Source organism: Chaetodon auriga, chromosome 17 (genome assembly GCF_051107435.1).
Source record: "Chaetodon auriga isolate fChaAug3 chromosome 17, fChaAug3.hap1, whole genome shotgun sequence".
NCBI lineage: Eukaryota > Metazoa > Chordata > Actinopteri > Chaetodontiformes > Chaetodontidae > Chaetodon > Chaetodon auriga.
In genome coordinates, this window is record NC_135090.1 from 1,496,540 (window position 1) to 1,511,895 (window position 15,356).

At 41.5% G+C, this 15,356-nt stretch overlaps 1 protein-coding gene across 1 annotated transcript in view; it reads left to right on the forward strand.

Annotated features, from left to right (window-relative positions):
- Positions 1 to 15,356, forward strand: part of sh3bp5lb (SH3-binding domain protein 5-like, b) — a 47,838-nt gene that overhangs the window by 9,621 nt on the left and 22,861 nt on the right. Inside the window, exon 4 of the mRNA XM_076754412.1 lies at positions 12,354 to 12,515. Coding sequence (XP_076610527.1) covers positions 12,354 to 12,515 — 162 coding nt within the window. The remainder of the gene's footprint in view (positions 1 to 12,353; positions 12,516 to 15,356) is intronic.

A 15,356-nucleotide genomic window follows, 5' to 3' on the forward strand; every position in this document is an offset into this window, starting at 1 on the left:
ATCAACGATAAAATCACAGGGTGCAGGTAAAATTTCAGCAGGAGTGCTCTGTAAAATCTCAATAAAATTTGCAGCCACTTCAGAAGTTAGGTAGCGCCTCCTCACTGTTCTCACCGGGGCATCCCGCTGGTTAAAACTGGTGATATTAAAAAACACACAGTAGTGGTCAGACACAGCCAGGTCGACAACAGAGGACACACCAATGGACAGGCCATGGGTTATGACCAGGTCCAGGGTGTGTCCCCTGTTGTGAGTTGGCTGCGTGATGTGCTGCTTAAAATCTAGACAGTTAAAAAGATTTAAAAATTCTGTGGACATTGGATCCGAGGTGTCATCAACATGTAGATTAAAATCGCCAGTTATTATTTGGTGGGGAAGCCTCGGTGAGAGCAACAGGTGCGTCAGTGCCAAGCCATGTCTCGGTTAAAAGAAGACAGTCTAACTTATAATCTAAAATCACATCATTCATTAAAAAGGTCTCGTTTAAAAGAGAGCGCATGTTCAGCACTGCCATGTTAATGTTCGTGCTGAACGTGCGCTCATCGTAGTGAAACAGTTGGATGATAGTCTGTGTGCGTGGTCTGAAAACATTCCTTGGTTTGTGTGTTCTGTGGGAGATGATGGTTGTAATGGTGTGGACGTTGCTGTCTGGTACTTCTGTGGGCAGACAGGGGGTGTAGGGTGTGTGTGTGTGACATGCAGACAGTCAATCACGTGGGTGTGATTGTACTGCGGACAGATCAGCGGGTGCTGGTTTGGGGATTGGCATGCTGCACACCATATGCCAGGTAAGCGGACAGTATGCAGGCACCTGCTATGTTCAGGTGGAGACCGTCTGGATCGAAGAGATGCCGTCTCTCCCAAAAGACATCAAAGTTGTCGACGAAGCCGACATGGTGAGAGTTACAGGCAGAGGAGAGCCAGGTGTTGAGGCTGAGCAGCCTGCTGAAGCTGCCTATCCCTCTGCTACAGGTGGGGGTAGGGCCGGAGATGAAAACACTCACCTGGGACTGTGACACGGTGTTGAAAAGGTGGGTGAAGTCCTGCTTTAAAAGTTTGGACTGCTGCCTGGCGATGTTGTTCGCTCCTGCGTGGATAATAATCCTTTTCGCCCACGGATGCGAGCTCAGGATATCCGGGATTTTCCCTGTTATGTCCATAACGGTGGCGCCAGGGAAGGACAGGGTGGACGCCCCCCTCATGCGGACGTGCCTCACGATGGAGTTCCCGATGACGACTGTTGTGGGAGCGTCCGCTCGATCTTCAGGGGGGAAAGCCAGCTCAGCCACCCCGCCACCCACACCAGGACCCCCGGTGTGATCCCTCGCCTGGTGGGGGGAACATGAGGAGTGCCAGTGCACCACGTCCTTAACCAGCTGCCTGTGCTGGGAAGAGGATGAGGAGCGGGACGGTGGAGGTGAACGGCCCCTTGTTGGACATAGGGCTGGGTTAAACGATTATTTTTGTAATCGATTAATCTAGAAAATAGTTTTTCGATGCATCGATTAATCTAACGATTCATTTTTAAATCCGATTCGATTCGATTTCGATTCGATTATCGATTATCTCCCCATAATTTGACCTATATAGCAATTAATGTAAATTTATCTCCATGAATAAAACACAAATTTCTTCTTTCCAATATATTTTTATTAACAAGTTCAAAAATGAATGAATTGTATAGAACAACACAACAATAAAGTGCACACATTTGTAGTGCAATGGAATCCTGTAATAAAAAAAATAAAACTTTTTTTCAATAAATAAAACTGCAAAAAACACAATCTGAACCAAAATCTTATCAACATAAAATAAATAAAAAAATAACAGCAGCAGTGGCAGCTGTAATTTACAAAACAACACAATGTGTGACAGCAGCAACTTAGCCTAATCTGTGAAATAAATAACAAATAAATTCAAGTATTAGGCCTATTACAGTTAAGTGAACAGTAGTTAAACTGGAGCTCCCAGGACTTTACAAAGAATAATAAAATAAATACAAATTTCTTTCAATAAATAAAACTGTTGTGCAAAAAACGCAATCTGAATCAAAATATATAAACATAAAATAAATAAAAAATAACAGCAGCTTTGTGTGTGTTTGTTCCTGCACGAGCACTTGTGCTGCTCTCCTTTACCTTTCCCTCTTGCTTTCCACCACCACTCTCACTCCGTGTGTGTGCGTCTGCTCAGGTGTGTGTCTGTGTTGTAGTCACGTATTAGAGTGGAGGAATGTTAGCATCTCAACATGCTCGGCTGTCAGGCTTGCCCTTTTTTTGTTGACAATATGTCCAGCTACTGAAAAAAGCCTTTCAGATGGCGTGGATGTTGCTGGTACAGCTAAGTAGGATTTTGCTAAAGCAGCCAGTGTGGGGAATCTTGCCTCATTAGCCCTCCACCATTGAAGGGGGTCACTGTCCCTTGGGATGGGGTTTTCCCCAAAATACATAAGTGCTTCCTTCTTCACTGTGTCCTCATCATCCTGGTGGTCTGGTGCCTCACTGCTGTCTTCCTCCTCAGAATCCGAGCCCAACAAAGTGTCCAACACAGACCTCCTCTTTGGTGGTGGAGTCGCTGAGGCTTCCCCCTCCTGCTCCCCCACTGCTGCCTGCTGGAGTGCTCTCTGCTCCCTTTCCAGGTCAAGTGCAACACTCTGAACTTTTGCTTGGAGTTTCAGAGCATCCTCTTGAGAAAGGAACTTCAATTTTCTGAAACGTGGATCCAGGGCTGCAGCAAGGAGTGACACATTTTTTCCATCCTCTTGAAATGCAGATACCAGCGGGTGCCACCTTGAAAGAATTTCCTCTTCTGCATGGCTCTGGAAAAGGTTCACGGCAGCAGAATCAAAGGATCTGTTGTGGGTGGATTTCAGTAGACCTTTCAGCAGGGGTGGGAGAACAGAAGCTGTAACATATGATTGCCCACTTAGGAAAACAGTTGCTTGCTCAAAAGGCTGGAGCACCTCCTTCAGCTCACTCAGAAGAACCCACTGATCATTTTTCAGATCCAGGTAATGTTTCCCACGGTGTGTGACTTCTGGGTCTGACAGTGTGGCAACCACTGGCCACCGCTGTTCTAATAAACGTTCAACCATGTAGTATGAACTGTTCCATCTGACAGCTACATCCTGGATCAGTTTATGCTCAGGTGTGCCCATTTGTTGTTGTTTCTGCTTGAGTTTAGTGCTAGCTGGCTCACTTTTCTTGATGTGCTTCACAAGACCACGTGCTGCTGATAGTGTTCTATCAATCGTGGGGTCCTTCATTGCATGGTTTACAACCAGCTGCAACGTGTGCCCAGCACATCGGTAGGATGCAACTCCGAACTTCTCTTCAAGGATGCGGAGAGCTGCGACCACATTACTTGCATTATCATGCACAATTGCAAGAACGTTGTTTAATGAAATGTGGAATTTTTCTGCCACCTTCTCCACCCAGGAGGCAATATTTTCTGCCATGTGCCGCTCGTCAACTGGCAGTGTCGTCAGGTTGCAGGAGACAAGATTCCATTTCTCGTCAATGAAGTGACACGTTACTCCCAAGTATGCCTCTGTGACCATACTGGTCCAGGCATCGGTGGTTAGGGAGATTTTCGAATTCACCGCCTTTAATTTGTTCCGTAGTTTCTCCACTGATGTTTCATACTTTTCCTCCATCATACTAGTGAAGTGGCGCCTGGACGGCAGACTGTAACCTTGATTAAAAGTGGTGAGCATTTCTTTAAATCCCTCGCCCTCAATGATAGCAAGAGGCCTCATGTCCTTTACAATCATCGAAAGGATGCTCTCAGTAAGTGCAGCAGCCTCCTGGGGGGTGCAGGGGGGGTGTTTTTTTTTCGTCTGATAGTAGTCCTCCAAACTTTTCTGCTTATCCCTGTCCCTGAAAACATAAATCACAAACAGTGCACAGGTTAATAAAAACATATATTTCTAAATGATCTGCCCATATCAATAAAGTAAAATAATAATAATAATAATGATAATACATTAACCTAAAAGTTAAAAGTTATAAAAAAAAAACAATGAATGTTGTATTTTAAAAAAAAAAAAGACAAAGAAATAAAAATAAACTAACTTTTGCATGTATTTGAGGAGTGTCTGTCTGTGTCAGCTAAAAAAAAGTGTGTCAGCAAGAGGCGAGTGTGTGAGGGGTGTGTGTGTGTGTTTAAGTGGGCACATGTTACGTGTGTGCGAGGCTGGAGCACAAGTTACGTGGTGCGGTTTGGATGAATGACAGGGTTAATCATTGCAAACAAGGAAAGAAAAAAAAGTTGAAAACTCACGGCGTCTTGTCCTCCACACAAGCAGCTCCCGGGTGCTTCCTCTTAAGGTGCTGGTGCATCGCGGTAGTGCTTTTATGGTATGCCATCTCCATTTTGCACAGGTCACAGACGACCGAATCGTTATCTTTAGGTGTAAAGTACTCCCATACTTTTGACATCCTACTACGAGATCTTTTCTTCTCCCCCGACTCGCTGCTACTCGATGCCGCAGCCGCCGCCATTTTTTGATTCTGTGACGACGACGCATCGACGTGCAGTTTTTGCGTCGACATATTTTTTGCGTCGACGCGTCGTCCCAGCCCTAGTTGGACATCCACCTGATGCAGGGCACCCCTCTGCTGGAGGGCAGCTAGCCGTGAGTGGAGAGAAGGCTATGATGTTTGTTAACGGGGGCATGATGGCAGAGGCCGCAGAAACAGGTGCAGTTTCCCGGTGCTGGTCACGGGCCGCCGGCTTCTTGCTCACTGATAAGGCTGCATACTTACTGGAGAGCGGCAGGCTCGGAGGAGAAAGAGCCAGCTCTAGCCAGCTGGTCACTGCCGGGAGACAAGACCTTAGGGTGGACAGCATGGAATCCTTCCTCAGCAGCTTGTCCAATATTCGTTTTTGTCCTCTAGAAGGTCAGCGATCTTTTTGTGTGCTATTTTTAGCAGCTCTTCCAACTCTCCAGGTGACTCGGCAGCGGCTGGTGAAGGCATGGCGGCTCGCATGCCAGAAAAAGTTCTCTTGATCGGCCCAACGCTAAAAACAGTTCAAATGCCCGAGATTTAAAAACTGAAGAGCTAAGAAAGGCTAAAAATCCAACTCTTAGAACTAAGTTAAAAGGCTACAAGACCAAATGTTAAGACTGAGAGCTAAAACACGGACTGAGAGCAAAAACACAGAAGCGGAAGCAAAAACATGGAAGCGGAAGCGAAAGACCATCCATTTCTTTGTGAGGTGTGTGTTAATGTGTGTAAATTCTGTTGAGCACTTTCATGTCAAGTTTTATCACTCATGTCTAGTGTTGTCATTGACTTCCTGTTTTATTTTGTACTCACCTTTTCCGTTTTGTTTCAGGCACTTGACTTCCTCCCTTTGTGTGATTTTCCCTCCACTGTGATTGTCTCTCTGGCCCTGATTGGTCTCACCTGTGTTCCCCTCCCTCCTTGTCTCCCTTTGTCTTGTGTCAGTTCGTCTTGTGTCATTTCATCTTGTGTCATGATCACATGTGTTCTGTCAGGCTTCAAGAGATCTTCAGGTCAAGTTTATTGAATTTGTTTGCTTTGAGTTTATATTTTTGGTCCTCTTCAAAGAGTGCTTTTTGTTGTGTTTTGTAACCTCCTTTGAGAGCGCTTTGTGTTATTTTTTGCATCCTCCTTTGCAAGCGCCTTTTGTTTGATCGTTTCTCCTAGTAAAAGCTTTGTTAAACCTTACTGCCGGCTTTGAGTTTTGCTTCTGAGTCCACGTCCCTGGGTCAAGTTCTAACACCTCTTTTTCACATGTTCAATACTTTTTGCCTGTGTCATTCCACTTTATTTTGCATAACTTAATTTATGGACTTATTTGTTTTGATTTCTTTGTATTTGTGGATTACTTGGGTTGTTACTGACATCTGGTGAAAAATTCATTTCCATAGCCACATTAGAAATATATTTACTGACAAAAATGTTGATGCATTCAATACTTATTTTCCCCGCTGTAAAATTGCCACAGCCTACATGGAGAAAGCTCTTTTATGGTCATTAATAAAACCAGATGACACAAAGGCTCTACAGGCAAACGCTGTCTTTCTAAGTGGATGCTCTGACACGATGGAAGAGTTTCACCACATGAACGAGCTTGACATGCCAACAAATATGCTTGTCATCATAAGGAAGTTGCCCTACCGACTGAGGAGTAAATGGAGAACTGCAGCCTGTGATTTGCAAGAAAAATACAATCACAGTGCTGTCTTAATGGATATAGTGGAGTTCCTTGAAAGACAAGTTAAGATTGCAACACATCCAGTATTTGGAGACATAAAAGACAGTCCTACAGTCAGCAAAGATGTCAGGAGGTCTTAGTCACAGCCTCATCTAAGAAAAAAAGAAAGCATGTTTGCCACCACTGCAGCAGTTGCAGAGAAGAAAACTTACAAAGGAGTGTTTGCCTGCTATGAGATTGCGTTTCTTCTGTGGAGGTGGACATGCTTTGGAGATGTGCGCACAGATGGAAAAAATGGCATATAGTGAGCCACTTTCCTAAAAGCAAATGGAGTGTGTTTTTTCTGTTTCTATACAGGACACATCAGCAAAGACTGCAGGAAGTGACTCAGCTGCAATGTATATATATATATATGTGTGTGTGTGTGTGTGTGTGTGTGTGTGTGTGTGGCATTGTTGCAGGCCTGGAGGTTGCTGGACTGGGCAGCTGCATTTTTTGTGATCTCCTCGGAATATACACTCAGAAAACTATGCCTATGCATCAGTGGCCTCATTCGAGAAACGTTCATCTACTTGAAATTGACCTTGAAGTAGAACTATTATTGTTTTTTTATATATATTTTTATTGGCTTTTTCAAGAAAAGTTAACAGCTCAACATAGAAGGACTGTATAAGAAAAACAAGTACAGAAATAGACATGGTAACAAAACAAACAAACAAGCATTTACATTTTGCAGTTGCATGAAAAGAAAAAGGTAGCACATTATGCTGGGCTATGAGGCAAATGAAATCAGGATATAAAGCTGTAGAAGTTCATTACATCTGGGGAGCCTTTAAGAAAAGAGACTTAAAGCCTACTTCTGATATAGTCCATGAAAGGCTTCCAAATTTTCTTAAAGTTATCCAAGGAGCAGCGTACTGTGAACCTCAACTTTTCGAGTTTAAGGGACTGTATAATTTCCAATTAAGGGTTTTTCCAATTAAGAAGAATCAGTGACAAGCGACAAGAGTGTGATTTTTATTGTTCTCTCCCACTACGCCAAAAATGGCTGTCATGGGATCTGGCTGAACCAACATTTTGAAAACTTCTGATAGTGTATTAAAAATTGAGCTCCAATATATATGTAAATTAGGACAAAGCCAGAATGAATGTGCCAGAGAGCCTGGTGAGAGCCCACATCTGTCACACAATGGGTCCACATCTGGAAACATTCTTGAGAGTCTAACTTTGGAAAAGTGAAGGCGATGCAATATCTTAAAATGGATGAGGCCATGTCGGACACAGATTTGGGGCCCCCCCCCCGGGCTCTTTCCACTGCTCCGCTGTCAAGGTCACTCCCAAATCACCCTCCCATGCAGACTTTATAAATTCTAGTGATAGGCTTTGTTGATCGGACAAGAGATTAGAAATGAAGGAAATAGCTCCCCTCTTTGAGGGTTTGAAGGAAAACAGAGCTTCCAAAGGGGATTGGGATAAGAGGGTGTGTTCCTTTTAACATAACTACGAATCTGGAAGAATTTGAATAAATGTGATTGTGGTACATGAAATTTCTTCCGAAATTGCAAAAAGGTAGGATATATTTTATCTATGAATAGAGCCTTCATATTGATTATGCCATTACGTTTCCAAATGTCAAAAGAATCATCCATAACGGACTAGGAGAAAAAGTGGTTTGGATTGACAGGAGTGAGGTGGGGACCATTATGCCAACCATACTGTTTTCTCACAGCAGACCATATTTTGCTGCTGTAAATAGGCTTTCCTAATTCTAGGTATCTTTTTATTCCATATGAAATAGAATTATTGATTGGCTCAGATGTACCCAAAGCTCTGGAGCCACTGGAGGTAATCTGGAGTAAGGGAGATAGACCTTATGCTGTCAGAACCATGCAGAGAAAGTACAAGATAGTGTCCTGGGATGTAGTGATGGTACAAAATAGTATCTACTCCACCATGGAGTATTTCATTTACAAAAGAAAAAGCCTTGAGTGATGTTTGACTGTAAAGCAACATTTCAGGGATTTTCATTGAATTCTCAGCTCTTATAGGCACCCGACCCTACCAGCTCATTGGTAGGAGTCTTGGCTAGATTCTGTAAAGAATCGGTTGCCATCACTGCAAATATTGAAGCAATGTTCTACAAGGTGAGAGTACCAAATCATCATTGACTTGTTGCGGTTCCTCTGGTGGCCAGGAGGAGACTACAGTGGGGACATGGTGGAATACCGAGTGACAGTGCACATGTTTGAAGCAACTTCATCTCCAAGTTGTGTGAACTTTGCTGTTTGGAAGTGTGCTGAGGACAACATGAAACAGTTCAGCCGTCAGGCTCTAAACAACATCATCAACAACTTCTATGCTGACAACTGCTCACTTCAGCAGCTTCAGAGGAACCTGCAGTAGCTCTTTAGCATGAGCTTCAAGCAATTTGTTCCAAGGGAGGCCTTCTACTTACCAAGTGGATGAGCAACAGTTGTCATGTGTTGGCTGCTATGCCCGAAACAAGAGAAAGCAAAAGAGATGAAGAATCTGGACTTTGACTATGACAACCTTCCTGTTGAGAGGGTCAATCTGATGTCTTCAAGTTCAAGATCACTTTGAAAGACAGACCCCCTCACAAGAAGGGGGATACTCTCAGCAGCCAGTTCAATATACGATCCACTTGGAATATTGGTACCAGCTGTCCTGACCATTAAGAAGATCCTACAAGATTTATGAAGGAAAAGGAAGGATAAAGGTTGGTGGGGATGATACTGTATGAGCCTCCATTGCACAGGAATAGACATTGTTGGAATAGATGTTGGATCCAGGATGTCCATAAGTTGGAAGACGTATGGGTATCGTTCCTGAAAAAAGAAACATGGCTGTCAGGGCTTCAGTTTCTTCTTCAACCTTGGGAAGAGTGGCCTCAAAATCCTGATGGATTGGTAGATATCTTACCAAAGGATTCCGAAGTCAAAAGGATCACTGTGGATGTGGCTTAGACATCAGAAGAAGCGGCTACAATAACCTGCTTGATTAAGCACTTCTCATTCTGGACTCATTTGAAAAAGAGTAGCACGGATGCTCAGACTTAAGAAGCTGCTTTTGTATCGCATCAGAAAAAGGAAACAAAGGAGTCATGTTCTTCAGCTCACCAAGACAGTATCCATCAGAGAGATCTGTCACAGAAGAAGACAGGAAAACTTGAAGCTTAGGGAAATACTGATCTCACAGTGGAAGAACTGGCAAAGAATGAGATGGAAATAATCTGCTTTTGTCAGAAGAAAAGATTTTCCAATGAAATCTCAAGTTTGAATAAGGGAGTACATGTGAAAAGGACCAGCCACATTCATGAAGTCAATCCTGTTCTGGATAAAAATGTTTTGAGGCTTGGTGGACAATTGAGCAGGTCAGCAATGCCAGAAGACATGAAACATCCTGTCATACTGGCCAAAGATTTCCACATTTCAAACATAATTCTTTGACATATTCATGAAGGAATAGGACAGTGGTCACAACCACATGTTATCCCGACTGTGCCAAAAAAGATTCCTGGGTAAGGGTTAGGGGTTCCTGCTACCACATCAGTCAGAAGAATTATGTCAAAATGTGTTTTGTGTTGATGTACAAATGCTACTCCTGGACAACAGCAGATGGCAGAGTTGCCTCTGGACAGAGTTTCTCCTGATGAACTTCCCTTCACATGTCACATCACAGCATGTCAGGTCACTTCATGTCACTTCAGGTTTCATTTCGTTAGCTTTTTCTGTTAAATAAACTTTACAACGTGTCGGTTAACAAAACGATTATAGAAAATCTTAGTACATGGTCAACACCTTTACTGAGTTTCAGCGCCAGGATAGAGGCTGTAAAAATGTCAATTTTGCCTAGACTACTGTATTTGTTTACTTCTTTACCTATCTCGATACCACCCTCTCAGTTTTCGGACTGGGATAAACAGATCTCTCGATTTATTTGGAGTGGGAAGAAACCGAGGGTCAAGTTTGGTACGCTGATCAGGAGTAGGGGAGGGGGTGGCATGTCTTTACCCAGCCTTAAGGATTATTACCTTTCGGCTCAATTGAGAATAATAATTCTTTGGTGTGATAGTAGTTATGAGGCAAAATGGAAGGAGATGGAGGGAGATTGCAGGGGAATCCCGATACAAGCCATGATTGCAGATCATAGGCTGATGTTAAATTGTCAGGAACATCTATGCCCTCACGCTGCCTTCACCCTACACACCTGGTTTAGTGTCATTAAAAAATTTGGTTTGTGGTCCCAGTTGAAACAACTTGGCTGGCTGGCCTATGACACAAGATTCACTCCAAACCTTCTAGATTCTAGATTTAAGCTCTGGTCGAGGAGGGGATTCACTGCTTTCTGTAAAATAATGGAGGGGGACATGTTACAGAGCTTCCAGAAATTACAAGATAATCACAACCTTGAAAAACAAGACTTCTATAGGTATTTACAGGTACAACATTATTTTCAAAAAGAGATTGGTTCTGCTGAGATTCCAAACCCCAATAAAATAATACAACTCGTGGTCCAAGCATATAGTAAAAAAACTAAATCGGTAGTTTCAAGACTTTATCAAGGAATTGTTGAGAACTCAGGAAATACCACAGACTACATTAAAGAGAGGTGGGAGAGGGACCTGAAGCAGAGTATATCTTGTCAGCAGTGGGAGAACATGTGTGAGTCTGTTTTTTCTACTTCTTGCTCCATGTATTGGCGTGAATTTAGCTGGAAGAATCTGGTACGTTATTTTATTACCCCTAAAATGCAGTCATATCTGGCAGTGTCCCAACAAAGATGTTGGAGGGGCTGCGGGGACGATGAAGCAGATCACCATCATATTTTTTGGAGCTGTCCTAAAATTACGTTATTTTGGGGTAATATTTGTTCACACCTGCAACAAATACTTGGACATCAGATTCCACTTTCATGTTTGTTGCTCTATCTGGGAGACATTCCAGAGGGGATGACAGGCAATGACAAATACCTCCTGAGACTTCTGACTGCCGCTGCGAAAAAAGCGATCACTCGTAAATGGCTACAGACTGACCCACCTACGGTGGATGATTGGTTCAGGATTATGAACGACATTCACGAGATGGAGAGATTGACTTTCTTGTTGCGGCTGAAAGGTGACCTATATGCTGCAAGATGGTCAAAATGGTCAGCTTTCTTGTTAAGTAGAGGAGTGAGTGGGGGTTTTTCTCCCCCCCCTGCATCTGATAAACTGTGACTTTCTATCTATACTGCCTTCTGTCCAAGTTAATTAAGATATGACAACATTGTAAATCTTGATGTTACCTACAACACTGATTTATTGAAGATATGGCAACAACTGTTCTGATACTGTGACCTTTTTGTATGTTTATATGTTTATATTTTGTATACCTTGTTGTAAATCAATAAAAATTTAAGTATAAAAAAAAAACAAACAAACTTTACAACGCATCCAGACTGAAGCATGGATTTTGACTAATGCATCACAGTCCTCAGCCTACTACTCACCCACACAGCGACTGTCATTGTTAGTGGTCTCTATAATGAGGTTGCTGCTTTCAGTTGGGACAGTGAAACAGGAGAAAAGTTCATTGCCCATGCTGTCCTCTCCGTGCCACCAGGGAGTGCATCCAGAGTAGTTTCTCTCTCTCTCTCTCTCTCTCTCTCTCTCTCTCTCTCTCTCTCTCTCTCTTTATTTATTTATTTTTTGCTACACAAGACCACCAGTATCACACACAATTACTCTGTCACCATGATCCACAGTTGCTTCACCCACCTCCCCGATGACATCCGAACTCCTGTGTGATTGTGAAACCATGATTGATCAGGGTCATACGTGTAGTCTTGCCAGTCACCCAACGAAGACACAGAGTTTATGGCACTTACTAGATCTGACATGGTGGTCATAGTCAATGACAAATATATTGTGTAGTCTCATCCAGGCATAATGGGTAGTAGGCTTTTCCAGTTCAATAAATTAACCTACATGCCTGTAGTGTTACAACAGACTCAACAGTTTGGGTAGAGGCTCTGTGTGAAAGCCTGTTGGTGAAAGGACCAGCTTCAGTCTGCCTGTAGCCTTTAATGAGTGCACCCTTTTTATTGTTGCAGTAGATTTTGTGATTGGTTACAATGTTTTTTTAGATGCTGTTACCTGTCCCCTCCAGGCCCAACAGGAGACCCAGAAGGCAGCTCTGAGATATGAAAGGGCTGTGTCTATGCATACTGCTGCCAGAGAGATGGTGTATGTGGCAGAGCAGGGCCTCTTGGCAGACAGAAATACCATGGACCCAACCTGGCAGGAGATGCTCAACCACGCCACTTCCAAGGTACACATGCAAACGTCTACCAACTTGACCCATTAATTGCAATAGGGGACGTAAGCTAACATGGAGACTTGTTAACAAGAAATACAAGCTTAGACTGTATGGGTCAGATGCTAACCGCACAATTGCAATTACAAGTGAAACCGGATCTTCTGGGTTCTGTTTTGTTAAAATGTAGTAAAACAGATTTTTTAAAAAAATTAGCCCAACAACACATCAGTGTGACACACATTTCAGGGATGGTACAATTTTGTGCAGGTTTATTATTATTATTGTTATTATGATTGTTTAGTTATTGTTGTTGTGTTTTGCTGTGGCTGAAAGACAAGAAATTATACAAGTGCTTCCCAAGAAATATGAGCTCAATCGGCCAGATGGTGGTGCTGTAATGAAAGCCAAAATTCAATCTTGAAGAGACCGTATCCCTCACACTGCAAGTCCAGTTCAGTTGACTTGAAATTGGACACACAAGCCCAGGTCAGTGTGCTCTACAAAAAGACCTCTTGGATCATAAGAGTTTGCAATGATTGATTTTCTGCCATTTTGCCATTTTTGAAAAAAATTAATATGAATATAACTGAGTTACACATTTCATGTATAAATGAGCAAGATCTGTCAAACAACATGGGTATTTCATAAACTTCGCAAAGGGCAGGGCTTAGTAGGAAAATGGCCAAAACTCGTTAATTTGTCCAATCACTATAAATCTCAGTATATATCTTCAGGCATTGTTTGGGAGTAGGTCCACCCAAGCATTTTGAACCTGACCTATCAAGGGTACCACAGACACCAAAAATGTGTTCTTCAAAACCAGTGGACAGACTTTCACCAGTTTTGATGGAAACGGCTGGGAAAATGAGACAAATAATGACCTCATTGGCTTTTGCTACACTCAAAAAAATAATTTGTTGGATGAACATAAAAAAATTATGGAAAGTATTTCCACCCAATCATAATACGCTAATTTAGCAAGAAATTGTTTTATTGAGTGACATAAATGTAAATATGTTGGTTCAACATAAGGTGTTGGTGTTACTATCACTCAATTACAAGGGGTAAATCCAACATAATAATCATTTGTTGGGTGAACATACAAATTATGGAAAGTATTTCCACCCAATTATAATACGCTCATTTTGCAAGAGACAGTTTTGTTGAGTGAAATTTATGTAAACATGCCGAATAAACATAATGTGTCGGCGTTACTGTTACTTAATTACAAGGGGTAAATCCAACTTAACTTTTAAAGGTTAGTTCAACATATTTACCCATATTTGATTTAAGTGTGGGTGACGCAATTTAATGGGGTAGGTACAACTATATTTTAAAATGATACAACACAACTAATTTATTAACAACACAACTAATTAATTGTGCTGATCAGACAAGACTTATGTATGTTTGACAATCACAAATACTTTAGTTGAGAGTCCTTTCAGTCATATGAAAATCAATAGTAATAATTCAATAGAAGTCAATTCTGACATCAATATTTATTTTAAACAATGTAAACATTTGTCATCCTAGTTTATGACAGTTGATATCAAGTTAGGAAAAAAAACACCTAAAAGCAAACAGGATTTCTTGAGATTGTACTTTATTGCCCATGAAGAGGCAAACATAGAAAAACATCTGGCTCTGCAAAAAATTGAAATACAATAAAAATAAAAGTGCGTTCTTGTGCATCCATGAATCTGAAATAAAAATAAACGAATAATTAAATTCTCAAAATGTATCTGTACACTACAGAGCCCTCTATTTATGGAGTAAATCTGTTTCATCTGATTTTGAATTAAAAATGAAGTAGAATTGTTACCATTGAATATTAATGCAATGAAATTGTGTACCTGAATTGCTTTTTACCCTGAATTTACTGTTTCAAATTTTCAATAGCAATTTTCACTATTTTCATATTCAGAATCAAAATTTCATGTCTTAAAAAATTCTAATAAGATAAATTTAATTTGCTTAAAAAATTCAATATCAAAATATAAAATTTAAAATTCAATTGATAAATTTTCAGCAACCAAAGTCAACCGGCAAAATTCAGTGTCGAAATATGCAGTGTGAAATTCAATTTGAAACAGCTGAGATCCCAGGGAAAAGCAACAGATTATAATCAAGTCAAACCAACATCCAGCCTGTTCATTAGGGCTTCACATAAAACTGTTTTCTATAAAGTGAACAGCTGGTAACTCATCTGTCCAGCTGTTATTTCTGTTAGTCAGCTATCATCTCCAGCAATGCTGACAAAATTTCAGTTTGTTTTACATAAAGACCCAATGAACAGGCTGGATGTTGGTTTGACTTGATCTAGAATCTCAGCTGTTTTCATGAATTTCAGACGGCATATTATGATGCTGAATTTTGCTGGTTTGTCAATTTGGCAGCTTGAAAATTTATCAACTGAATTCTAAATCCCTTAAACTGAAAAATTTAATTTTTTTCAATTTAATTTTGAAATTTTGATTTTGAATATGAAAATATGCCCTGCAATCGGCTGGCAACCGGTTCAGGGTGGGCCCCGCCTCTCGCCCATTGACAGCTGGGATAGGCTCCAGCCCCCCACAACCCCGAAAGGGATAGGCGGGTATAGAAGATGAATGAATGAAAATGAAAATTTTGAAAAATAAAGGTGAAAATTCACTAATAAACATATGAAGCTTTAATTTCAGAGTAAAAACATGTCATTTTAAAACACTAATATTGATTGAACGGCTCCCTCCCTCCTTCCCCAACATGACTCTGGGATACTTTCATTGTTGAAGACCCCTAACAGTTACCCTACAAAATATTAACGTGCAAGTAGGGTTTTCAGCACCTGCAGTTTCTTAGACAACCTCT